Below are 25,326 nucleotides of genomic sequence, written 5' to 3'. Positions count from 1 at the left end.
GAAGAGCACATTCAGCAAAACTGTGGCGACAATACCATCTGGGTTTGGGCTATTCCAGGGGGAGTGCAGAGGCTGCAAGCAGCCTTCTGGGGGTCCCTGAGCACTGGGGGTCACTGCCAGCCCTGGGGCACGCAAACCAGAGCTGCTCAGGTCTCCTCTTGCCTGAGGTGGGCTGCAACACACCCACATCTCCGCCATGTTATTAAAAAACCAACACTGGCCCCAGAGGGCTCAGTGAAGCTGCTAGGTGATTCGGCATGAGCATGAGCCAGGCTGTGTTTACTAGGGCTGGTGCTCATTAGCCAGGTTCATTAGCACTCCCTGGGTAGGTTTTAAATAGCAAAGTGGGAGCTGCCCTCCAGGTCTGGGGCAGCCCTGGCTGCAGCTGGAGCACTTTTCCTTTTCCTTCCCTCCTGCTTTAGTTCTTCCTTCTCTCCTCACCGACTTCTGCAGGCTGCAACGTGTAGAGGTGGAGGCTTTGCTCCCGCTATCGTAAATCCCCTGGCATTAGAAGTAATGAGCCAAGCTCCTCTGATCACCCCCAAGAAGGCTGTGTCTTCTGCAGCCCGTGGGCAGAGCTGGAGCTCTTTGCTGAGCCCTGGGGAAGCTCCCAGAGCCTTGACAGCTCCATCCATGGTTTGTTACCTTCCCAGTCTTCCTCCTCTCTTGCTCTCCCACCGAGCTCAGCCTGCAGACTTGTCCCTGCTCTTGATGGGGACCAGAGTTTGGGAAGGGGACTGGAGCCAGGGAAGGGGACAGCACTAACCTCTGCACCTGTACTCTGGGCTGCCCCAGCACCTCGACTCCGCTTGGTGTCCCGAGACAGGGCACCTGGGCTCCCTGCCATTGATGTGGCTGTTTCCCTCCTGCTGTGCCCCATCATGAGGCCATGTGGATGGAGAAGGGAACTTCGCTGCAGCGTGGATTCATTTCATCTCTCCCTATTGCTCTTTCACCTCCTTGTCCTTCCTCATTTCCCTCCCAGAGCTCTCCCCCTGTTTTCCCTTCCTCTCCGGCTTTCTCACCCCCATTTCCCATCGCCTCCTCTACACTCCTGTCCTCCCCCATCTCGGCCCTGCAGCGGGTGAAGGGCTTCAGCCCACAGCACGAGCACCCACTCGACGCCGCGGCCTCTCAGCACCAGCAGCGGGTGCAGGACCGTCGCAACCGCAGATAAGCCGAGCAGGCTCTTTGCCCTCGGGGGAGAGATGCAGGGGACGTGGCTGGCTGCTGCCCGACCCCTGCCGGCGGGGTGCAGCCCCCCGGGGCCGCACGGTGCCTGGCAGCCCCGGGGCTGGGGCCGCAGCCCGCCCGCCGCCGGCTCCCAGCCTGGATTTGTCGCTCCCTCTAGTGGGGACGCGGGAAGATGTCGCCTCCGCCCGGGATCCCGGCCCCGGGAGGGCGGCCCGGAGCCCCAGCCCCTCGGACAGCGGCGCCCCGGGCCGCGGTGCTCCCCATGCCCGTGTTACAGCCCTGGGGAGCGGGGCCCCTCGCCCCCCACGCCAGGGGAACCCCCCCTGAAGCTGCACCCCGCGCCCGGTGGCTGCCCCGAGGGAGGCGGCGCGGGCAGCCAAGGGTCTGCGGTGCCTGGACCCCCGGGGGCTGAGGCTGCGATAGTGAGCGCCCACTGAAATATTTAGGAATTGTGTTAATAATTAAAGAAGAGACTGAACTCCAAAGGGACTTGGTGTGATCTCATGAGACAGAAGGGATAAATCCAGTCGTGAGAAAAAATGCTCCCTCAAGCATAGCATTATTTTATAAATTCTCCAAGAAAAAGGGAATGCTGCAGCTCTGGAGATGTTCCAAACCACAGCCTTTGCTTGAGGGCTCTGGAAGTGAATCCTGCAGCCCCTGTTAATTGCAAGTTACATTTCTGTCTCTGCACGTGAGCAGGATTCACAGGCTGGCTGGGCTGTGATCATCCTGTCGCAGATCAAAGTCAAGCTTGTCAGGGACAGCGAGAGTCTGCTTGCTTGCAGCAGGGGTTGCAGCTCTCCCAAAATCACTACTTCTCATCAGCTTCGTCGTTCCCTTTGGCAGGGTGAAGCAAGATACTTTTGAACTGTGAAACAACAGCTGTCTCGCAACACATGGAGTAGAGGGATCAGATGGGTGTGATTGGAGACTGGAACCCTGAACCCAAACACGTCTGTGAGTTCACGTTCCTGCCACATCTGTGGTCATTACAAGGGTTTCAAGGTAGCAAAAAAAAAAATTTATATGTTAGTTTAAACCTGGACTGTATATGCGGCATTGCAAAATCAATTACTTTTAAGTACCTTAAAACCCTTCCAATAAATTTGGGGAAAGTATGGATTTGCCTATCCTTCTTTTCCATTTTGGGGAGGTTCCCCCCATCTTTGTCAATGCAAGTCTTGTGACTAACTCCAGCCTCAAATATTTGGCTGAGTTTGTCCCCAAAGTAGGCTGCTGTTTTCACGATGGGATGTACTAGAGTGAATGAAATGGTGTTTTCAAAGGAGAGTGGGGTTTGTTGCTAAAATATCCGGATCAGCTTTGCATGGGTTTGTCTCTAGTGTTGTTTGGGATAATTGCTGATCTTCAGATTTAGAGTGAAATAAGGCTGATGTACCTACTATGATTTACTGTGTACCTACTATGATTTACTATGTACTTACTATGATGTGCCTACCTATGATTTGCCTACTCCAGTGGTCTGCCTATGAATTGCCATGAAGTCAGACAGGCTGATCTAACATAGGCATGGGCTGCCTTTCTCAGAAATATTCCATGTGGTTTGAGATACAGCTTCTAGGACCCTATGTCATATAACTGGGTTCCCTTATTTGTCTTGATTTTTTTTTTCCTTAGGCCTTTGAAAAAGGGGGCTTTGACAGAGCAAACAAAGGTGCTAACTACAAAAGCAGATGCTCCTAACGGTGCTTTTTCGTGTGTTCTGGGAGGCAGTATTGCATTGAAAAAATAGCTCTTCACCTGGAAAAACTTTAGTACTTGCCCCTCTGCCTCCCTGTTTTCTCCTCTTTTCTGAGTGTGCTGAAAACTCAGCATGTCACCAACAACCTCTGGAGTCTTTTGAAGAACACAAACTGTCACGTTATGAGAAAGATGCAAAGTGCTGCTTGAATTTTTCTTGAACCCCTTGCTATTTAGGCATCCAAGGCTGTATAAAGGCTTCCAAGTGGATGTAGTAAGAAAGAGTTTGGGCTTTAAAAGCTGCTCTTATTAGCTTCTGAACAGCACAGCCAAAGGAAAAATCACCAAGGCAGGATGAGCAGAAGCAGTGGTCTTGTTTTGCAGTTAAAAAAAGTTAAAACACAGGGGTTTTTTGCAGTTAAAACACAAGGAAAAACTAAAGTCATGGCTGATGAAGTGTCTCCAAAATACTTGCAGTATCAGGCAACTGGTACTTGGTTCTCATTGCAAACAAAGCTGAGCGCTAAAGCCAGCTGAAAGCAATTCGCTTCTTATTGGAAGAATAGTTTCTTCCTTTTAATCAGCTCTGGTTTAAATTATTTCCTTTTCTAGTGCCTTAAATAGTAATTTTGGTTTGTCCTTCAGGCAGCCAGCATTCGCTCACGAAGAATGGTGTGGGTCTGCAGACTTTAAAAGGACAAACAATAATCTGGCAAACAGAAATACTTCAATGGCATCTCGTTTTTATACAGAGCCTGCAACTCCCATGGGCTGCAAAGGAATAAAGAAAAGAAATGGCCGCTATCTGATCCAGCAGCTACAAGGAGCAATAACTAACTACGTGAATCTGCTCTCATTTGGGAAATTGGGGGCAGGGGAAAAAATAGCAAACAAGCCCGCAGCTGTGGGCACCCAGTCTCCTCTGCTGTACGAAGGAACTGGTGGCTTTGTCCTGCCTCGATGGTGAAACTTGGTGGACAGTGAGAATGGGACCATCTTAACTAAAGCCCTTTTTTCTTACACCTGCTTGTAAAGTAAATCTTTGTATATATAAAATGATTCAGCAATCTCAAGGCCAGAGATGGATTCAATACCCTGTGAACTGGTCAGCTATTCAACAAATGCTGGGGGAAAAAACTAAGAGACTCTACAAACTGTCTCTGAGAGCAGAGCTATCACAATCGCATTGCAAGACACCAGATACTTAAAGCAGATGCACAAAGGGGATCATGCCATGAGTTTGTGAGAGTGAGTGTAGTATTGCAGTCTTTGCTTTCCCAGATCACATTTAACCCCGTTTGGAGTAAAAGCCAAGACTCACGGGTTTTCATCTTTTCCCATTCCTAGTATTTCATACTCCGTTTCAGCTTAGAAAGGTCAGAGGCTTCAGCTTCCCTCATCATAACCACCTCTTTATTTTTCTCAAAAACAAGTTTATGAAAACATCTCTATTGATATTAGATATCAATATAGATAAAATATATAATTTATATAAATATTATAAATTAAAATAAAATAAGGGGGGTGGGAGTGAAATAAACCTTTTATATTTGAGACCCAATGTCCCTCTGTTCTATTAGAAGTCTAGCTTTCAAAGAATTTCTTTATATTTGGATAACACAACATCATACATGGGATTACAGAGAACTGCCAGGGCTACTCAGGTCTTCTCTCCCACCTCATATGTGACAGCTCAACTCTACTGATGCTCTTACTGACTGGGTTTTGAGTTCGAAGGCCCTGTTCACTTAGTTGCAGGCTTGAATTTCTCTGTAGCTGTCTCAGATGAGCTAATGAAGTCAGTGCAGGCATGAGGCATTCTTGATTTAGACACAACTGAATCTGAAACTGATTTTCATGTTTCAGGGCATAAATCAGCTCCTACCTCATGGGATTAGAAAGCATATTCTCTCATGGACAGGTTACTCCACGACCACCTCATGTTTCTTCTGCAGCAGCTGATGCTGGCTGAGATAGATGGAAAACTAGGACTGTGGTCTGACCCAGCAAGGTAAATGTGTACTTTGTGTGGGCTGAATGGCTTCTGGATGGGGAACTGAGTAGGATCACTTTGTTTTTTCCAAAGGGATTGTGGAGTTTTTTGAACGGCTGTGAGAGCAGTAAGGCCCTGTCTCATGCTACAGGCTGCTGTTTACAGCTGAGCGAAGTGCTACCAAAATGGCACAGGAACATTTAGCCTTCAGTTGGCTCTACTGTAAATCACCTTGCATGATGCAAGCCATGGTCAGGGATTTATAGATTCAGAGCAAATTTTTGTAGAAGCTGTAGAAGATAATAGTAATTCTATTATTTCTAGCAAGCCTTAGACCACAAGATATTTCTGTAAATGCTAATTCTATACTAGAGCTGTAAGCCCTCTGCGATGGTTACTTTCTGTTTGACAGGATTCGTCATTAGTGGAAGGATGAAGCACATAGCAGGGTTCTGCTCTCACTTGTAATTAATCCTGGGAAGAGGAAACAGGACTCTTCCTGCTCCAAGTGAGTTTGAGTCTCTTGTCCATAGGATAATTTGCTCTCTGAAACAGATCAAAAATCAGAGTGGGTGAGCAGTCCTTTCAGAATGGATCCTGCACAGAGTTGTGCGTTGAACTTCATCCAGGTGAAGACTGTTCATCAGTCTCTGCCCAAATCTCTTCTCGCTGTCAACACTCCTCCCTCACAGTGTTGTGGGTCTAATCCCACCATCTCTCATCTTACACCAGTTGTTTTGGTTTATACACAGGCAGGCAAAAGATGGTGCAGGTCATTTGAAGAGCAGCACAGGAACTGATCACCTTTTGCCAAGGTCTGGTGGTGTCCCCATGTACCAGGCTGCAGTGGAGCCATGCTCTTCCCTTTGGTGGTGGGGACTATGTCCTTTCACTGTTGAGATCATGCCCAGTTTTGAACAGTGAGATGAAGAGAAGCCCAGCCCCACCACAGCCCTGAGCCATAACACTTGCAAAGCTCTATAAACTCGGCCTTGGCATACTGCTGGGAGCAGGTAGAAAAGCCATGAGTTTGTGGGGACTGCAGTGTACACACCTGGTAATGCATGTAGGCTTGGCCTTCATTTGTTTACTTTGGCCTTTTGATCTCCACAACAGGTTGCATTAGTTTTGTCTTTAATTGGCACATGTGTATTCCCTTGGCCTTGGGTTGTTGCCTTGGAGATGCACAAGAGACCTTGGAAGAACTGCTTATTACAGCAGCAGGTGTGCATAACGCTGACCTGGACAAGCCTGTGTGAGTCACCTGCTGATGGTGTGGGTTGTAGGTGGCTGCATGAGTCACTGAAATTGAGGGGATCCCACACTGCCTGATCAAAGCTGCCAAAGGGCAGCTTTAATGCCTTCGGGTGCTTGTTACTGTGCATCAACAGCGTGTGGGACAAGATGGTTCACTCTCGCCTTCCTCCTCAGCTGACGTGAGATGGCACGGTGCTGCGGAGTAGGGTGGCTGAATGTGAAAAGCAACAGCCCGAATCAGAGGCACTCTTCGGAAATCTGACTGACCCGTAGCTTCTCTCATGGAGGACAGCGAGGTCTGTACAGGCAGGAAGCAAGTTAGAAGAGCTATTTGTGTGTGTGCGCATGTGTGTACTTGGCCGATGAGAAAAGAAAAACTAAATATGCCGGATTAATGCCCCAGCTGCCCAGTGAGTCGGTGTAAGTAGGAGTTTGCTAATGTCAGGAACGAGGGGGGGCTCCTCCATGCGAGAGGCTATAAGGAGGGACATGGAGGGCATGGGCATGCTGGCTCGTAGACAGAAGAAACATGCAGGAAAGTTGAGATGAGACACCAAAGGGGCAGGAGTAGAGTGTAATACTTTGATATCCAGAAAAGGAGGGGATCTGACAACCAGATGATGGTTTTCAGCCGTGCTGGTGTGTCTCTTGGTAGCTCAGTGCCTGGCAACTTCGATAGCAGCACAGATCAACTGTAGGAACATCCCATATGGTCCAGAAAGCTGTTCGTGCATTTCCTCCCTCTGCATTACTCTTGATGACTGCTTGAGATCAGACACATCCCTCATGAGCCTCGATCCAGGTGCTGGGCCTTATGCTGTTCTTGTAACCTGGGGAGAGGTGGGGGCTGTTCCTCCTGAGGCATTGCCTGCACCAGGGAAATGTGCTGCAAAATCCCTGTAAAGCCACCTTCCCTTCAGGGCAAGGGCACGCAGGGTGACCGCACATGGCTGGTGACCCATGAGCAAGCTGAAGAGCGCATTTGCAGGAAGCCAGCTATTGCCCAGGTGCTTGTCCCACACATATATTATACACATACACACGTATATATTATGTGTATGTGTGCACGCCATTTTTGCAAACTGCTGCGCAGTCCCTACGAGATAAATGCATGCATAGCTGCAGTCTGGCCTTTCATCACAAAATGCAAAATGTCACACTGACAGACACCGGTGTGAGTCTGCAAGGGGACAGGGAAGGAGAATTAGAGGGAGACTGGTCTGGCCTCCAGTGCAAGGAGACCACATCTCCCAAGCTAGCAGAGATCCTCTGGGCAGAGGAACTGCACTTCATAGCAACTTCTACACCACCACCTGTGGTGCCAATTTCTTGCTGGGAATGTGGCTCTTGTTTTCCCTGAAGCTCTTTTTGGGCCCGTTTTGCCCGGTGAGGCTACTTGCGTTTTATGGCTTGGTAGAGTTTTTTGGGACAGGAGCGACTGCCTTGCTCTACTGCATTCACTTCCATAATCGTTAACGAGAGAACAAATTAAAGGGTATTTCTGGACTGAAGTCCTTCCAAGGGGCAGCTCCTCCGGGCTGCCTTTGGACCCGCTGCCCGAGCCCATGGAGGGGCGCAGGGAGCCTTCGCTGGTACCTCCTGGTCCCGCTGGTCACCCCACGGGCCCACCACACCACAGGGGGCAAAATGCTGAGGGAAAAGCCCCTGGGAGGAGCCCCCCCTGCGCGGTGGCAGGAGCTGGGGAGGCTGCAGGAGGATGAACCCCGCCGCCGTGAGCTCGGCATCTCCCTCAGCGCCGAGCGCGGCGCCTCTGGGCTGGCGGGAGCCGGGCTGCGCTGCCCGCCCAGCCCCGACGCCTGCGTGAGGGGCCGGCCACCCCGCCTCGGCGCTCTCGGGGAGCATCCTCCCGCGGGGCTGGCCGGGCGCCTGCTGCGACCCGTGGGGTGCGGGGAGAGAGGGGCTGGGGCTGGAGGCAGCCGCCATGGCCGCGGCTCTGCCTCTTGGCTCGGCATCCCCCTCCTCCCCGCTCCATCTTAGGCCGGCCCTGCGGCGCCGGCGGGGCCCTGCAGGCGGCGCTGTGCGGAGGGCGGCGGCGCGGCGCCCTCCCGCGCGGGATTGACAGGCCGGGCCGGGGGAGGAGGAGGAGGAGGAGGAGGGAGCGGCAGCGAGAACCCGTATCGCCCCGCAGCCCGCCGCCGCCGCCGCGCAATCCGCCGCCATCCGCCGCGCCCCGCGCCCATCGCCCCTCCGCACCCGGCTCCCCAGGCACTCCCGGCTCCCCGCCACCACCACAGGTGGGTATCGGGGGCCGGCGGCGGCGGCGGCCGCGGATATTTGGGGCGGTGAGTGGGGCCGGGGGGGAGGAGGAGGAAGGGGAGGGAGAGGGAAGGTGGGACGAGGCAGCCCTAAAATGGAGCCGGAGCCAGCGGCTGCCTGCGGCTGCAGCACCCCTCGGTCTCCCGGCTCGGCCCAGCGCGGGGGGAGGAGGCGGCGGCGCGGCCCAGGCGGGTCCCCCGGCCCGGGGGCCTGGCGGTGGGGGGCCGGAGTGGCCTGTGGGGGCGGCCCCCCCTCCCTGGCTGCCGTAGCCTGTGTTTATTGTGCGCCCCCCGCCCGCCGCGGGGATGGAGGCGCGGGGGGCCTGGCGGGGCCCGTCCCCGGTGAGGGCCGCGCCAAGGCCCGCGGGGGGCTGGCGGGGACCGCCCGGGCCCGTTGTCCGGCCTCATGCCCGGGGGGGGCGGCGGGTGGGTGCCCCCGTGTGCGGCGGGGCTGGAGCCGCTCCCGCTCCCTGGCGGGGCGCAGCCCGGGCCGGGGGGCGCAGGGGGGAGCTCCCCGCCGCAAAGGCAGGTTGTTTTTCTTCAGCGTCTGGAGTGTGACACAAAGATATTTTTGTCGCGCCGTGTGTGTGTGGCTGAGGAAAACAAGGGGGGGGGGGCATCCAGAAGGCTCGGCCGGTTTGTTATTGTGCGGGAGCCTACAAAGGGGCTGCTGGGGCTGAACTGCGGCTTGCGGCGGGGGGCGGCTGCGGGGGCGGGGGGGCAGGATGGAGTTGGTGTGCTTCGGTGCTGGGCCGGCTTGTTAGGTAGGTTGGAAAAGCTGGTTGTGTTTTGTTTGTGTGTTTTGGTGAGGAAGGAGTTTTTCATCTCTGTGGGAGCAGCTGCGCTGGCAGGCTGGGGAAGGGCTAATGCGGGTCCTGGGACACGGTGCTGAGCAGTTTCGCCGGGGGGGTGGGTGGTGTGGGGGTGTTGGTGGTGAACTAGGAGGGGGTTTTCGTTAAGGTGGTGACAAAAAGCCACTCATCCCCCCCCTCCCCCGGTCAGAGCTGGCAAAAGGGGTTTGAATGAGCTAGGAGTCGTGGGGCTTGCTAGGAAACTTGGTTTGGTTTGGTTCCGTCTCCTGAACTTGCAAAGAGTGAGAGATGGTTTTGAGTATCAACTCATCAAATATGTATATATTGATGTTATTGGCGTTTGGGGTGGTAACATATGATAAACGTTTAGGACTTTAGTAATTTTGTATCTTTCTAAGCACAGGTATCAAGTATAAGCATATTGCAGTGTCTGCATCATCTGCTGTAGTCTGCTGAGGGGGGGTGGCATCCCGCCCCTTCCAGGGCTGAACCAGGACTGGTTTGTAGTGGAACTTCTGTTTGTGTTAAGCCTTGTCTTACAGATTTACCTGGGGCCCCCACAGGAACGGGCCCTTTCAGAAATAGCTGGTCCCTGTCTTAGGGAGCCCAAGTTTGGAGAATCGACTCCTCGTGAGTAGATTTCTCTGATGTAAACTGGCGAGGATGTTACTTTTGGACCTGCCTTTTCCACGTTCACTTGGCACTGGGGTTAGTTAAACCCAGGAGCCCTAAAATCTACTGCTGTGGGTCATGGGCTGGAGAGTAAAGTCACCTGGAAGAGCTGGGGAGGATGATAACCAGATTCTGGAAGTGGAATTCAAAGAGGGGGTAGAAAGTGGAGGTTTTGGGCTGACTTCTCTCTGTAGAGTTGGAATGGCTACCTGCATTTTTCACTCCCAACGACATATTGTAAGTGGGCCTGGGTTTTATCAGGAGCACATCTGGGGTCCCTGATATCTTCGTAGGTTCATCATGGGTGATGCTACTTCTATCAGGACTGTGGCCTAAGGTTTTTCCCAGTTAGCAGAGTTTGGTTTTGGGGTATGATAAACAAGACCTCACCCATATGACCTCATTGAAGTGGTCTACTATTTTTCTCACAGGTAAAAAGTTCAGATTAAAAAATCAAGACAAATAGCAAATGCTCTTTGAGATCGCTGCTTTGTTTGTGTGTAGTTTTGTTAAACACGTGTTTCTCTAAGCCAGTATGAGTACATCTGCTGTTAGCAGTGTTTTGGGTTTGTGCTTAATTTGATATGTATTTTGAATAGAAGTTGGTTTCTTTTTTTTTTTTTTTTTTGTTGGTCTGGTCTGCTTTTTTGTGTGGCTTGAGTAGACTGGATTTTAGAACTCTTTCAGCAGTCTTCACTGATAAAAGATATTTCTACATGACTTGAGCGGATACCTTTCTTTTTTTTAAAAAAAAGTAAACCACGAGTTTTATGTAGGTTTCCAGAGTTGTCATTCTATAGTGCCTTGGTGCCTTGTTTTTTCTAAATTCAGAGAAAATTTTTTATTTGGTTTTACAGTGCATTTTTTTTTATGAACTGTGGGCTTTTTTTCCTGTGTGTGCATGAGAGCGTAAAAGTGAAACTTGCCAACTGGCTGAAGCTGCAAAAGTAAGTAAATAGTCCATACAAATGCTGGAAAGGAGATGCAGGGTTTAAAAGTATTTTAATTTGAATAAATGTGAGTAATGTTCCTAAATAGTTTTTATAGAAATGATTTAACTTTTCAGTGACGTTTTAATAAAGCCTTTTATTAACGCTTTTTGTAAAAGGTAACTTCAAAGGCTAATTTACTTGAACAAACCCGTTCTAAAAGTAGAGGTGGCATTAGAGTCCATATTTGTCTTACGCATCTGAGTGATGCTATAAAGACAAACAATCCTTAGTCCTCCTGTGTGTGGCACTGATGCTGTTGCGTAGCACCTGATACCCATACCGTATCCTTCTCATCCTGCAGGGTATTGCATCTGAGGTGTAACCGGGGAATATGAGAACCATGGTTTTGGCATGTCTGGTAGTGCCTCCAGTTTGCCTGAGCTGTACAGTACAGAGCCTGTTAGAGCACCCATTACAGAATTACCTGACTGTTCAAGATTCAAAAGTGTTGGCTGCTCAAGGCCTTCATTGTACTTAACTATTTGAAAGTATTTAAGGGGGAGCCAGGCTAACTTTTAAGTGTTCCTGCATTGAAAATAATAGTAAGCCATTTCTTTATTTTCTTGTAGAATGATAGGATGTACAAAGAGATTTTTTTCTATAGTGGCATTTTCAGTTGTAGTTGTGTGTTTTCTTGTTGTAGGAGTAGAAGCAATATGAACACGAGAAACTTACTGAATGAAGGATGGTAACTTTAGGGGAGGGAGGGAGAGGGCTGGACCTCTCACCCCAGCTCCTCTACTAGATTCCTCATTTATTCTGCAGGTTGGCAGTGGGGCTGTTGTCTCAGTGGGCCTTGCTCTTCAGCTAATCGTGCCTTGTAAGTGGGTTTTGTTTTTCAGTTGGCACTGACTCATTCTCCTAATAGGTTGATAATTTTATAGCTCTTTATCACTAGTTTGTCATTTGGAACAGAAGAAATACTGTCAGGTATCAGACAATGAGGTGAAAGCACAGTGAACAGGTAAAGGCTGAGGAGGTGCAGCTTGCTACTTTGCAGAACATCTTTTTCTAACTGCTGACATTAAGTGACTTTCATGACAATGTGCTCCTGAAAAGCATTCCCTGAAGGGGGTTTTGCACACACATGCAAAACCCATCTAGTTGGGTTGAAGGGTTGTTCACAGGAAGAAAAAATGGGGCTAAAGCAGATGGTATTACAATGTTAAGTGTCACTGAAATGTAGCTTGGACTGATTTTTAGTTTGTAACTTGTACTACTAGTACTCAGGAAGTTCTCTGTGTGCACATGTGTGTCCTGTGCAGAACTAAGAAACTTGAGGTTGAGCCATTTATTTTGGAGCAGAGCTGTTTGGATGTGTATAGCTGAAAATCCTGATACAGTTTTTTTATTATTTTTTGGTCTGGGAGGATTGGGACCATAATTGAAGTGAACTGGAGGTTGGTCTCTATTTACCTCTGGCATTGATTGGTTGTGAAGCTGCTTGACTTGCAGTGCGGTGGGATCTGTGAGGACAGAAGGTGGTTTTGAGGTGTTAAAAGGCGTATGTGCTGTTCTGCAGGAGGTCTTTGTACTTACAGCCAAAACGCAGCGTCTGTATTTTGGTTCTGAACACCTCAGTTTCCAGGAAAGTACTGGTAAACCGGAAGGGGCAAGAGAGTTCAAAGTTACATCTTTAAGAGACTATGGGTATTAATTTGTGGAGAACTGGTGAAACCTATCATACCTTGAGTGGAAGGGAAGAGGGTAGTAAACAAGCAAAAGTGAAAGAGGAGCTGAAGGTGAGCCAGTCTGAAGTGCAGAGAAATACAGGAAAAATACCAGGCAGAAAGCAAGGACTTGCTAACAGCACCCTGGGATCCGGCCAAGAGGACCACTCTGTTGGACTGTAGTACTTCAGATGTCCACAGGGCTTCAGTTAGCTGTTGGGAACATCCTCAGTAGCCTTTGTATTTCACGTGAGTAGCACTTAAGAGGGGTAAACTGTGTACTATTTGCAGAGTTAGCACCCTGATGGAAGAGATTTGGTGGAGGAATCCTCCTTGGGTAGCTGTTGAGACATTTTAGACAGGAATTGTAGTGATGGTGCTGCAGGGAGTCAATAGAGACAGGTTTGAAGAGTTTGCATGGGGACTTTGCCTCCCCCAGGCACTTCTTGTGTGGGAATATGGTGATTTTTTTGGAAGAGTTCTGCTGTGGGGTAGGTTCTTCAACTGTTCCTACCTGTATGTGGGCTGGGAACCCGTACAAAAGCCTTGAGTGCTCTTGTTCAGAGTTTGGAGTGGGCTGTGAAGCAGGCAGGGGAGTAGGGAGGTGCTCAAGAAACCTCTCCAGCTTCTTCGTGGCTGGAATAGTATGAAGTATGGTTTTATCTTTTACTGAAATAACCAAAAAATCAAGCTCCCACCTAGCAGTTGAAACTTCGCAGACCTTCACTTAGCAGATTCATGAGATCTGAATGTTATTATGTTGTTTGTCTTCTGCATCTGAGCAAAATGTTGGCTTTAGTGGTGCCTGTGATCCTGTTGCAGTGAAAACGGTGTATGGGATGGTTCATTTAGGAGGTGATCGTGGCATTCCCCGTCCCAGCATGCAGACCTGTTCCTCCAGAACTCCTCTGGAGCAGGGCTTCTTCATGCTGCTGCTGGCCCCACAGCGTTGGGAAGGTGGTGTGATTCAGAGGGTGGTTTCCAGCTCCAGCAAGTGGGAGATGAAGGGTCTGTTTCTTGCTCTGCCACTCAGCATGGCTGCAGAGTCCTGTGGTGTCATTTTCCTATTTGCAAAATAGAAGTGATGATGCTTACACACCTTGTCAGTTACCCACTGTAAATATCTATGTAAATTAAAGCATCTGTGAAATGTTTTCACTTCCTGTCTAGTCCAGATGTCCTGTGCATAGTCTGAGTTTTTTAGCTCTCCAGAAAAGCTAAAGCTACCTAAAGCTCTCTAAAGCTCCTTTCTTCAGAATACTGAATCACACCGCATGTAACATGGTTTCTTGCCACCTTGTGCCTGTGTCTTTTTCCCATCAGATTCCTGTTAGCATCCTTGGCATTCATGTGTAGCGCAAATGGCTGCTCTGAATCGGCTTCCTGTAAGAATTGCTGTGCAATGCTGCATTGCCCTAGTGTTGTTGAAATTGAGGAACCTAGAGGAATACTTCCTTGGAAGCTTCAGCATCTGCAGTGTTTATGAACTGCAGGCTTGTCTGAAATGCTTGTAATCTTCCTAATGGTTTGAACCGGCTGTGTCAGTCTTGGTGGCTGTGGGAAGTCGGAGAAATCTGGTAGAGAATGAGGTATTCAGCTCTTGCCAGGGCAGCTTTGTACCCTGCAGTGTGTGTGCTGGTGCTGGCCTGTCTGGCTGTAAAGGTGCCTGCTGGAGGAGCTCCCATCAGTGACTTGGGGAGGAACAGGACGTGAGGGTTCTCCTCTGCAGGGGTGTACAGGAACCTCTCCCTTCTGTGTGCAGTGAGGGATTGGCATTTGCTGATTAGTATCATTGGGTTTTATCTCTAGTCTTTCTCTTCATATAGGTAACCTTCTGCGCGTAACTGTCGTGGTTTAACACCAGCTGGTAACTAAGTGCCATGCTGCTTGCTCGCTCCCCCCCTCACCCAGAGGGTTGGGGAGGGGAACTGGAAAGGAATGTAAAACACAGGGGTTGAGATAAGAACAATTTAATAGTTGAAATAAAAAACTCAATAATAAAAAATTTAACAGTTATAATGAAAAGGAAGGAGAAGGGGAGAAGAACAAAATCCAAAGGGAAGGGAGAAAACAAGTGGTGCACAATATAATTGCTCCCCAGCCAGTCCTTGAGCAACGATCAGCAGGCCCCTGTTTGTATTCTGTGATGTCCCATGGTATGGAATACCTTTTTGGCCAGTTCAGGTCAGCTCTCCTGGCTGTATCCCCTCCCCATTTCTTGTGTCCCTCCAGCCTTCTGGCTAGCAAGGCTTGAGAAACCAAAAAGTCCCTGACATTACCTAGCAGCAACTGAAAACATCAGTGTGTCATTGACATTGTTCTCACACCAAATCCAAAACACAATACTGCAACAGCTACTAAGAAGAAATTTAACTCTATCCCAGCCAAAATCAGGGCAATAACCTGAGTAGGGGCTGAGGCTCTGAAATCAGTCAGCAGACAGCTGGAGAATGTGGAGCAGTGTTACCAAAGCCCCAATCTGGTAGTGAGGTTCATTTGCACAAGGTAAACGCCCACCTCCCGATTGCAGTGTGATCCTTCCTGAGACTGCAGAGAAAACAGAGCTGCTTACTCAACAGCTGATGGCATTTGTGTGGAAAGAATCGTATCTATTCCTGAAAAAAGAACTGTTAACCCGAAAGACTGCAAGCTTTGCTCTGATTTCATTTTTTGGAGCTGTGACATCTCTGATCTCCTCTCGACTTGTTTGCTCCAAAAACTACGTTTATTGCCAAGAGATGGAGTAAGTTGCTGAGCTTGGGACCAGGTGAAGGATTTGTGAAGTTTTAGTGACTTCACTGGAAGAATTTCTCTGGGCACTCCTCAGAATCCATCTGTTCTCTGGCAGCAGTCAGTCATGGTCCTTCTGCTTCTTCTTGCCCTGGCTGTGTAGGGCTCTCCAAGGTGAGCTGCGTCTAACAATTCAGAGACTTAGGTTTGGGTTCTGGAGCTGGCAGCACAGGTGTTTCAGCTATGCAACTCTTGCTGTATCTCACCTGGGTTACGTGGGTATCATCACTGTGATGATTTTCAAAAGTCTGTGTGGCAGAAGTGTAGGACTAAGGGAATTTCACAACCGTAAAACACAGTGGTGGTCCTTTTAGTTGTCAGTGATGGAAGAATCTTTACCTTGCACTGTCCTGAGGCCTGGTGCACTGGCCTGACAACAGTTTGCACTTGTGTGGGTGCCTCCTGCCCTCTTGAGCCCCTCTGGAGCAGTGACAGGGTTAGGTCCGCTTTCTGTGCCAGTGGACAATCTCTTCCACTGGAAGAGGTTGTTCTAGATGTGGTGGGTGCTGCTGTAATGCATTCCCTCCTCATTTGATGACTTTTTACAACTTGCTGCTTTGTGATCAAGAGCTACATTTTCTTTGAGGGTCTTGGTAGGGCAAGTTTAGGTGGCTGGGGGAGAAACCTGAGCTCTGGGACTTCTAATGCTGTCTGTGGTGTTAGCTGAGCAAACTGTTCCTCTACCTTATCCAGCCTGTAAAGTAGGACTGATAGTACTGGCCCTGTTACCCATCAGGAGATCCCGATGAGCTATGTGTGGTCTGTTACTGTTGCTCAGATACCCAAATGCCCAGTTTACCTTAAGTTAGTTGCATGTTGCCAGGAGCTTTTTGAACAGATTTTGCCAACAGAGCATTATACCAGTGATTTCTTTTGTATTTGGATTTAAACTGCTTGCTCATGATCAGCCTCTTGCTTTGGCATTGAGGGAACAAGGTGTATCCGCCTATTCTCCATGGACATTCAGATCTCAGAGGAACCCGAGTGGGGCATAGGGGGAAGGCAGGAGGAACCCAAACAGGGCCGAGTGGAAGGCAGAATAACTTGGAGGCTGTAGGTAGTGTGCTTCAAGTCTGGGACTTGGTTGTGAAGGAGCCAGAGCGTAAGTACAACTCCAAGGGTAAAGATTTGCATTTAAATTATGCAGGCAGCTTGTGAAGATCACTAGGTCACTTCCTTTTCCTCTTACACTAGAGAATTGGGGCCTGGATTTGTTGAGACCACAGGTGGTTCTTGCTAAACTGAGCTGCACTATCCTCTGTGAGTTTTGTCTCCAAAATGTGAAAAAGCAAATAATAGGCTTCTTTATTTCTATTGTGTCTTGCCACAGAAGTGCCTACAGGAGGCCACAGCTGCTGAGCCTGGCAAGATTTATGTATAGGTGCGTCAGAGTCAATTTGTGCTGGGTCTTGTCTCGTTTAAAACCTCTATGGCCTGGATGAGAGGGTAACAAGTGCGTTGTTGATAGCTGGAGCTACCAAGTTGCTCCATGTGGGATACCTTGGTGCCTCTCTGCAGTAATTGGTCATTGATTCTGGAGGGATATGAATGACCTGTAGCGCTTCCTCTTGGGCTGGATACAGTTATTCCTTCCTGACAAGCTGGCACCAGCAGATCAGTTCCTTCTCTACAGCATGATGGGGCAGATGGGCAGAAAACTGTCTTTATTTCTTCAGAAAACTGTCTTTATTTCTTCAGAAAACTGTCTTTATTTCTTCAGAAAACTGTATTTCTTCAGAGGGCTGTTGAAGATGGACCCTCCTTTCAAGGACAGAATTAATTGCACATCTTGGGGTTTTTGCTGCTTGAAAAGGAGAGGGAGTTTCATGAGCACAGGATCTTGCGAGTACTTTCTGTGGGCTGCGGACCAGCTTTCTGACTGGATTTTTTTTGCTCTGTACCATAGTCTTGCATCCTCAGGATGAAGTATTTCTTTGTCTGCATCCTCAATTACTGGAGGTCAGGGCTCCTTTCCATGGTGTGGCATTGTCTGTCCAGCCCTTACAGAAAGGACCACAGAACTCGGGCATGTTTTTGTATGAATAAAATTGAGCTCTTCTCCAGACTCCAGTCTGCTTTATCTGTTTCACAGCAAGTTAAAATCCCCCCTTTCTGGCTGCTCCTGCCTGCCTTCCCAGCACTGGGAAAGCTGTTTAGCAGAGAGGTGAGACTTTTATATTTACAGGCCAAACTTGAGGTTATAAATACTTGTTTCCTCTAGAAATGTGCAGCGTTTCAGTAACGGTAGTTGTGTTCCCAGTCTTTTGGTACATGGATAAGAGGGGGCAACAAGTGAGCTTGGTGAAGACAGAGCTGAAAAAAGGAGGTGAGGTCATCTGGCAGGACATGCCCTTTCTGCCCCCCTGTTGTCATGTTTTATCTCTGCTTGTAGAGCTCCACGCCACAGAGTTTATGATAGGTACACTGTTCAGAAGACTGCCTCTCCTCTTCATGGTCCTGCTGCATGTCTCAAATCCAGGGTGGCTTGGCTGAGGGAGGCCTGATGATGGGGCTGGCCAGTGGGCAAGTCTTCTGGCAGACAGCCTCCAACAGTATTACTTGGCTAACAGCATACCTCTGTAATAAGTCATGTGAGATGTGATCCTGGTCTCCCATTCCCTGGTTTTACAAGGAGACAAGGTTCATGGGAGATGCAGAGAGAAGCTGGAATTGTGCAGAATTAAAAAAAAAACATGTTACGGGCAAATATACCTATTCAGCTAGGCAAGGAGGGTCCCCCCTTGTGAATCAGGATATTGGCTGTGGGGTATCTATCTTTTCTCCGCACTGCAGACTGCTGACTTGCTTCTCCCTGTCTGACAGGATTTGGTGCCACGTTCAGGATCTCGGTAGGCCCCTTTTCAGGTGTACTAACAAACCTTGGCAGCTCTCTCTGGAAACAATGCAGTAGAATGACAGCAAACAGTTTCTTATGGCCTAGACTCTTGCTACAGCCTCTGCCTGCAGCACAGCTCTTCTGCACTGATCCTGTTGACTTTATACTTGAAAGCTGATATTCTCCTGTTGTTCCTCTTTACTAAGGAGTTTCTTCTAGGAACTGAATTCTCATCTGGTCCCTTCTCCACTAATCTGATGACCCCTGGGCTTCTACAGGATTCTTCAAACAGGGCCTCTATGAGATATAAGTGCATTTGGCACCAAGCTCCTATTGCAGCTGGTCACAATTTCACCAGAGCTCTTCCGAGGGCAGCCAGTGGTGTCTTTCATTGCTGAGGCAGATGGTGGCTGTTTCACAGATAGGTGATTCTTGGTGGGATGTGTTCCATGAGAAGCAGTGATATCTCCCTGTTGACAGCTATGAGAAGTACCAGCAAAATTTACTGTATGTATTTAAAGAAGAGTGAGCATCGCTAATCTTCTGTAAAACTATACTATTGTTTTTAAAAAGGTTTCACATTACTTGTAACATTAGAAAGCACAGTAGATTTCAGCTTAACAGCAACTCCAAACACTTCTCTTTTCTGAAAGCACAGTTCAGCTTCTGCAGCCTGTGAATTTCTCAACGATTTGTATAAAATTTCATGTCAAAAATCTTCCTGCTTCTGGAGAAAAGTCTTTTCACGTTAATCTCCATCTGGTTGCTTTGTTTTGTGTTTGTGACTGCTGCTGTGAAGTGAGCAAGGAGTGAAGGTCTGCAGTGGTCTCGAGTCCTTTCCCCGAGTGATTGTGCTCAGTGTAGAGCTCAGTGGTGTGCGAGTAGCTGAAGTGACTCCTTCTAGTGTGTGTGTTACCTTTCATAAATCTGTTTGCCCTGCTCAATTAAGGCTGGCTAACTTCCAGGTATTCAAGATCCATTGAAGGCTTGTGAATAAAATACCAGCAGCCCAGCCTCCTTCATAAATAGACTGACAAAGAGCTTTGCAGGCAATTGCGTTCGTCAGGAGTCTCTCCGTTTGGCTGTGTTTTCAGCTCAGGGGTTTCTAGTTGTTACCAGTGCCAGTAACTCAAGGTTTTCACATGGCTCTTTTTGCAAGACGGGCTTCCTGTGCTCTGTAGGTCCCAGCTGTAGCTTTGGGAGTTGCATGCTCTGGCACTTAAAATGTCATTGTTACACTATGGATTAGAACGTATCCCTTTAAAATGCAGTAGACAGGGTCAATACCCAAACATAAAATCCAGGGCAACATGATGTGGACGTGAAGACCCCCAGGGTAGCGGAGCTCTCTGCCCAGGAAGCGATTCTGGTGCAGTTATTTGTACTCTGGGGTCTCTAATATAACTGGTCATACTGCAGTATTTGCTAATTACTCTCAGACACTGTGTTTTGCACTTCAGTGCTGTTCCTGGGTATTACAGGAGACATTGCTAGTCTTGAGAACGGGAAGAGTATAGCTCCATGCTAAAACTGATAGTGAATGTTCCCCCAAAGACCTCTACAAACCCAGAGAGAAACCTTGTGGAAATGCTGGCAATTGATTTTTTTTTTTAATTTTATTTTTTTTTCCCCCTTCTGTAATGGGATAATGCTTCCTTCAGGGTCAGCTATGGGACATGGTAACCCTGAGCACAGGTCAGAGGCTCTGCCGAGGCTGTCAGTTTTCAGTTGTCAGCATTAGCATGCACCTTCTTTCTAGCTTTCCTAATAAGAAGTGTGCGGGCTGACAGTTCAATTCTTAATGAACTTTATTTTATCATAAAAGGCTTTGCGCTATGCAAGACTGGAAGGCCTTGATGTTTCTTGCCTGGATTCCCTGCTTGACTGTGTGATGGGAGGATAGTCCAGTGTCATGACAGCTCTGGGGGGCTCTGTGGCGTCTCTGAAGTGCTATAGGGGACCTGGGTGCTGAGTGATCCCCCTGGCCAGTAACACCCCTGGACTATTTCAGATCTGCAGTTGGCTGCCGCCAGGAGGGATGAGCAGCAAGGTTCTGCCTGCAGGATGGCTCCAGCTGGGCTCAGTGCTGCTGCAGGCTCTGCACAGTGACCGTATGGAAATTGCTGGATCTCTCCATGGACTTGTTTTCCCCTTTGGAACGCACGTATAAACAGAGCTTTGTTTCTGTGTTCTTGTTTTCAGCTTCAAAGTGTTGAAGGAGTTTGAAATAAATTTCACTTACTGTGACAGCAGTTGTGGCTGTCCCAGAAAGTTTGCCAAGGGGCTTCATCCCGATGTGTCACAGAATCACAGATTGGTTAGGGTTGGAAGGGACCTGGAGATCATCTAGTACAACCCTCTGCTAAAGCAGGGTCACCTAGAGCAGGTTGCACAGAATCATGTCCACATGGGTTTTGAACGTCTCTGGAGAAGGAGACTCCACAACCTCTCTGAGCAGCCTGTTCTAGTGCTCTGTTGCCCTCAAAATAAACTTTTTCCTCATATTCAGATGGAGCTTTCTGTGTTGCTGCTGGTGCCCATTGCCCCTTGTCCTGTTGCTTGGTGCTACTGGAAAGAACCTGGCTCCATCCTCTTGACACTCAAGAGGAGTAGACATTGATAAGATCCCTTCTCAGACTACTCTTCTCCAGGCTGAACAGGCCCAACTATCTCAACCTTTTGTCGCAAGGGAGATGCTCCAGTCCCCTCATCATCCTCATAGCTTCTGCTGGACCTTCTCCAGTAGTTCCCTGTCTCTCTTGAACTGGGGAGCCTGGAACTGGACGCAGTACTCCAGATGTGACCTCACCAGGGCTGAGTAGAGCAGGAGGATAACCTCCCTCGACCTGCTGACCACAAGCTCCTTTGCTCTGAAGTGGTTGTTTATTCCTCGCTCATCCTTTTAATGATAGAAGATGTAATCAAGAGGCAGCTGAGACCCAGTTACATAACTGTTGTCAGGGTTTCTCTTTGGCACGGTTACCCTGTGTGCTGTTTGCATGCTGACTTTCAGGAACTGGGGGATTTTCTTTTAACCAGCTAACTCCTGAACCTGATGTGGTAGGTTTGGGGTTTTTTTCCCCTCCAATGACCACTGATTTTTTTCTGGTTTCGGTTTTCAAAAATCTCAGAGTGGATTTTACTGCTTGGGATTGTGCGTGTACTAACTGTACAGAGGTGATGTGGTCTGGATAAACCCTGAGCCAGACTCCCACTGCAAGGCTCGGTGTACCTGTAAAAGCAGGTGGCTGTGCTCCTGCCCACACAGCTGAGGGCTGGCATGCAGCACCTGTTATTCACTCTGGTCCCTGGGGCTCCCCACAACTGTGCCAGTTCAAACAGGTCGTTGTTCTCAGTCCAGCTTCTGCTTTTCTGCCAAGTCTGCACTAATCAGTGTTTTTTTTCTCCCTTTCTCTTTTATGTCTGTCCTACTAATAAAATACAGTGGAAATGGGCAAGTGAGGGTGGAGCTATTGTTTTCTTTGGCACAGGGTGACATCTGAGCAAAGATTGAACCAGACGAGCGAAAGATCTGTTTGCTGCTCCGCAGGAAGAGGTCCCTCCAGAATGCTGGCCAGGCCTGTTGCCTCCACAAGCCTTGTGCTGCAGCCCTGTGCAGTGGTCCAGCAAAGGTGGCTGTGAGGGGCTTCTTGTGGAGCCTGGCGTTTGTCCTGAGCATCCTGTGGATGCTGTTACTGAGAGACAGAAAATGTTTTTCTTCCTCTATCCCTGACCACGCTGCTTGCTGCCCAGCACAGCGTCTGCAGCTTCTTGCTCCTGCCAGGCCTGATTTAAATCCTGCGATGCAAGAGCAAACACTGCGTGGTATGGGGTTTATTGGTCAGAAACTTGCCCCTGGCAGCAGCATTTAGATGGGCTTTACTTGGCTAGTTGCAGATCACCGTACGTTCTCAAGCTGGCTGTATCCAGCATGTTTGTGGTGTGTGCTTTTTATTTTGTACATAATGCGTGATGGACTAATCCTCTTATCTGCAAATGATGTTTGATAAGACCTTGCAGGTGGAGGTTGTAGCCTCTGGTCAGATACAGTTTCTTTCAGAAAAGTAATTTCTGACTGTGTTTGAAACATGCTCTCAGCTGGATGAGTTTCAGAAAGGGTGAAGGGTGGGAGGTCCAAGACACATAGTGTTTTGTTACTCCAACAGATAGTTGCAACCCTAAGGTAGGACCTAGCAGATGGTATAATAAAACTGCCAGCAGTTTTAGGGTTGGGAGGCTTCGCAACAAGAAAACTGGAAATCTAAAGTGCATGTAAAAAGGCTAGATTAAACTTCTAGATTTGAGAAAATTTGGAACAGAGAATTATGCTTGAGAAAATGAAAGTTCCATGGAAAGTAAGCTAAGTTTCTTTTCTGACATAAAAGTTGACCTACAGTGTGTGTGTTCCTCATGTTTCAGCTTTGTCCTAGGCCCCAAGAGCCAACAAGTGAAAGCAAAGGGACTGCCTTCGTGAAGGGTGTTAATCACAGCAAATCGTGCCAGCAAAGATCAGAGGGAAAAATTAACCAACCACATCCATTGTATATTTATAGCTAAAAATGGTGCCAGCAACAGAGAATCATAATCTTTTTTTTATAACATGTTTTCAGGATTCATAGTAGAACTGCTGAACCCATAGGTTTAAGAGTCAGAACTGGTTTCATGTGGGCAGGTTTTTTGGACTCCTTAACTCTGTTAGGGGCACCAAATGGGAAAAGGGAATTTGGAGAAGTAATTCTGTTGCCTTCAAGTGATACTTTCAAAGCATTAATTGCTGGTACGGGTTGTTAACTGGCTAGTGTGGAACCATAATCCTAAACATTATAAACCCAGCTACTAGTGCTTCAGTGGGAAACCCAATGATAAATTCCAGTGCATGGTATAAGATACAGTGCTTTTCTGTCATTTATGTTTAGGAATCCTTGTGTATAGCTGCTTATTGTTAGACTTACTCTTTTAAAGCAAGGACTATGTTGACCACCCTCTCGTATTCTCAAACTTAAAGAAGCTCACCTTTTTCAGCACTGGAGTGGCAGAAAAAAAAATGGTGCTGTGGAAAGTGTTCCTGCAGTTCTTTTCAGTTTGAGTCTTAAATCCCACAAGCTTCTTGTGACTAAAGAGGAGGGACTTAAAACCTTGTAACTTAGTGTGTCAGCTCACTCAATATCTGCAGTTCTAGCAGTTATGCGTGTTTTACTTTTAACTTGTCTGTGGCTAAATAATCCATTTAACAGTATTTCCCTGGTTCTCTTTTGTTAAAAGGCAGATCGGGAGCGGCGCAGAGAAATTTCCTTACTAGATGACATTTCATCGCAATGTCCGATCGTTTGGGGCAAATAACCAAGGGAAAGGATGGGAAAAGCAAGTACTCGACTCTCAGCCTGTTTGATAAGTATAAAGGAAAGTCAATAGAAGCTATCAGAACTACAGGTAAGAAATGCCTTCAGAGAGCTTCTTTTGGTGTCTTCAGGAGTGGTGTTGTTGCAGAGCTAATTTAGGTTGTTGGTCCTGTGGGCAGGATGTCCAGTGGAAGCAGCTGGGTTGCAGAGTTGTTTGTGCTGGTGTCTAAGCTTGTGTGTCACTTGGGCTTCAGGGAGAATGACTGCGATTCTTTGTGCTGCTGTTATCATAGGGACATGGAGGAATTACAGTAACACAGATGGGGGATTGTTGGCTCTTTCCTTTATCCTGTGCCCTTGCTGCAAAGTGGCCAGGGTGCAAACTTAAGTGAAAGCCTTCCAGACAGGGCCTTAGGCTATGCTAAGACGGGGCAGCTAAGCTGACTGAAGTGTCCTAAGTTGGTCAGACCTTGTGTGAGGTGAGAGGCAAGGACTGAAGGCCTCTAGGAAAGAACCTGTATTTGTTTTGCAGCAGAGATACGACCAAAAGTAGATGCTGGGGTCAGAAAAATGGAAATGTTGCCTGGACTGGCTCTTGATTTGGTGGGCAGGTAGAAAACCCAAGAAGATAAAATACCATCTCAATAAATATGATCTAGTAGGCAGAGCTGGAAAATCTAGACCTTGGGACTCCTGGGTTAGATTACCATTCTGTCTGCTAAGAGAGGGACTTGGGTGGCTGCTTTGCCAGGCTGCGAAAGGGTGATGCTGCTTCTCTTTGGTGAAGTGAAAGAGAAGTATCTGCACAAGTAGCTGCAAGACTGTGCGCATTTTCTGTTAGGGATAGTTATTTCTCTCCCTCGCAAGTGTTGTAAGAGGCTGCCTGTTAGCCAGCTGCTACAACAGATGACTGCCTTGCTGTGGTCCTGTGGGAGATGACCCGTAGACATGGCAGCAGTAGTGCTGCTTGTCATGCAGTTTTGTTGGAACTGCACCCAGCCACCGTATGTTAATTAAGGTTACTTATCTAGCTGGGTATAGCCCTTTGTGACCTGCTGTTGTTCCTTTCTCACTAGTTATTCCTAGACATGGCTTACAGAGTCTTGGGAAAGTTGCTGCTGCCCGGCGCATGCCACCTCCTGCAAACTTGCCTAGCTTGAAGTCTGAGAACAAAGGAAACGACCCCAACATCATTATAGTACCCAAGGACGGTACAGGATGGGCAAACAAGCAGGATCAGCCAGACCAAAAGAGGTAGGTAGAACTACTCTTTGCTAAGTTTTGTCAGGCAAGCAGCAGCAGTTTGTGCACTGCTGTGCTGTGCGTTGGACATCACAGTGATCAGTTTTCTGTTGTCCATGCCAGTGTACAGCCAGTCTTTGCTTGATCTTTTAGCAGTTGCTATATTGCCAGTTGTTGTCTGTCATCTTGCCTGCCGTCCCCTTTGATCTCACCTCTGCTGTCTCTTTTCAGTTCCAGTGCGACGGCTGCACAGCTGCAGGAGTCGCTGCCGCAGCAGGGTTTGCAGAAATCTGTCTCCAATTTACAGAAGCCGACACAGTCAATCAGTCAGGAGGTAGGTGCAAGCGGTTTCTGTGACTGTCACCCTGCTTTCCCTGTCCCCAGACAGCTTGAGGGTTTTCTTTAATTATCCGTGTTGCCTTGCACAAGAATCAGCAGACTGTAATTTACAGAACAGCTCCTGTATAATCAATTCTTGTAGAATTGGCTGTCTTGACTCAAAGTTACTGTGTCCCAGGAGGACTGTGCTGCAGTTAGAGTATAATTCTG

The 25,326-nt window shown here is 48.4% G+C and overlaps 1 protein-coding gene across 15 annotated transcripts in view; it reads left to right on the top strand.

The window, feature by feature from the left end:
• The first annotated feature begins 8,249 nt into the window (after nt 1-8,249).
• PRRC2B (proline rich coiled-coil 2B) overlaps nt 8,250-25,326 on the top strand; it is a 53,158-nt gene continuing 36,081 nt past the window's right edge. For 9 of the 15 annotated variants that reach the window (XR_005829551.1, XR_005829552.1, XM_040605305.1 and 6 more), the window contains exons 1-4: nt 8,250-8,451; nt 23,459-23,626; nt 24,612-24,789; nt 25,009-25,111. Coding sequence is in view for 13 of the 15 variants with exons in the window: in XM_040605305.1 (XP_040461239.1) it covers nt 23,512-23,626; nt 24,612-24,789; nt 25,009-25,111 (396 nt within the window). In the remaining 2 variants the exon portion in view is untranslated. The remainder of the gene's footprint in view (nt 8,452-23,458; nt 23,627-24,611; nt 24,790-25,008; nt 25,112-25,326) is intronic. The other 6 variants (XM_040605302.1, XM_040605301.1, XM_040605298.1 and 3 more) reach the window with 4 other exon arrangements.

The sequence above is a fragment of the Falco naumanni genome, chromosome 9 (genome assembly GCF_017639655.2).
Source record: "Falco naumanni isolate bFalNau1 chromosome 9, bFalNau1.pat, whole genome shotgun sequence".
Taxonomy (NCBI): Eukaryota; Metazoa; Chordata; class Aves; order Falconiformes; family Falconidae; genus Falco; species Falco naumanni.
Note: the sequence above shows the minus strand (reverse complement) of the source record. Positions and strands in the feature narration are given on the sequence as shown.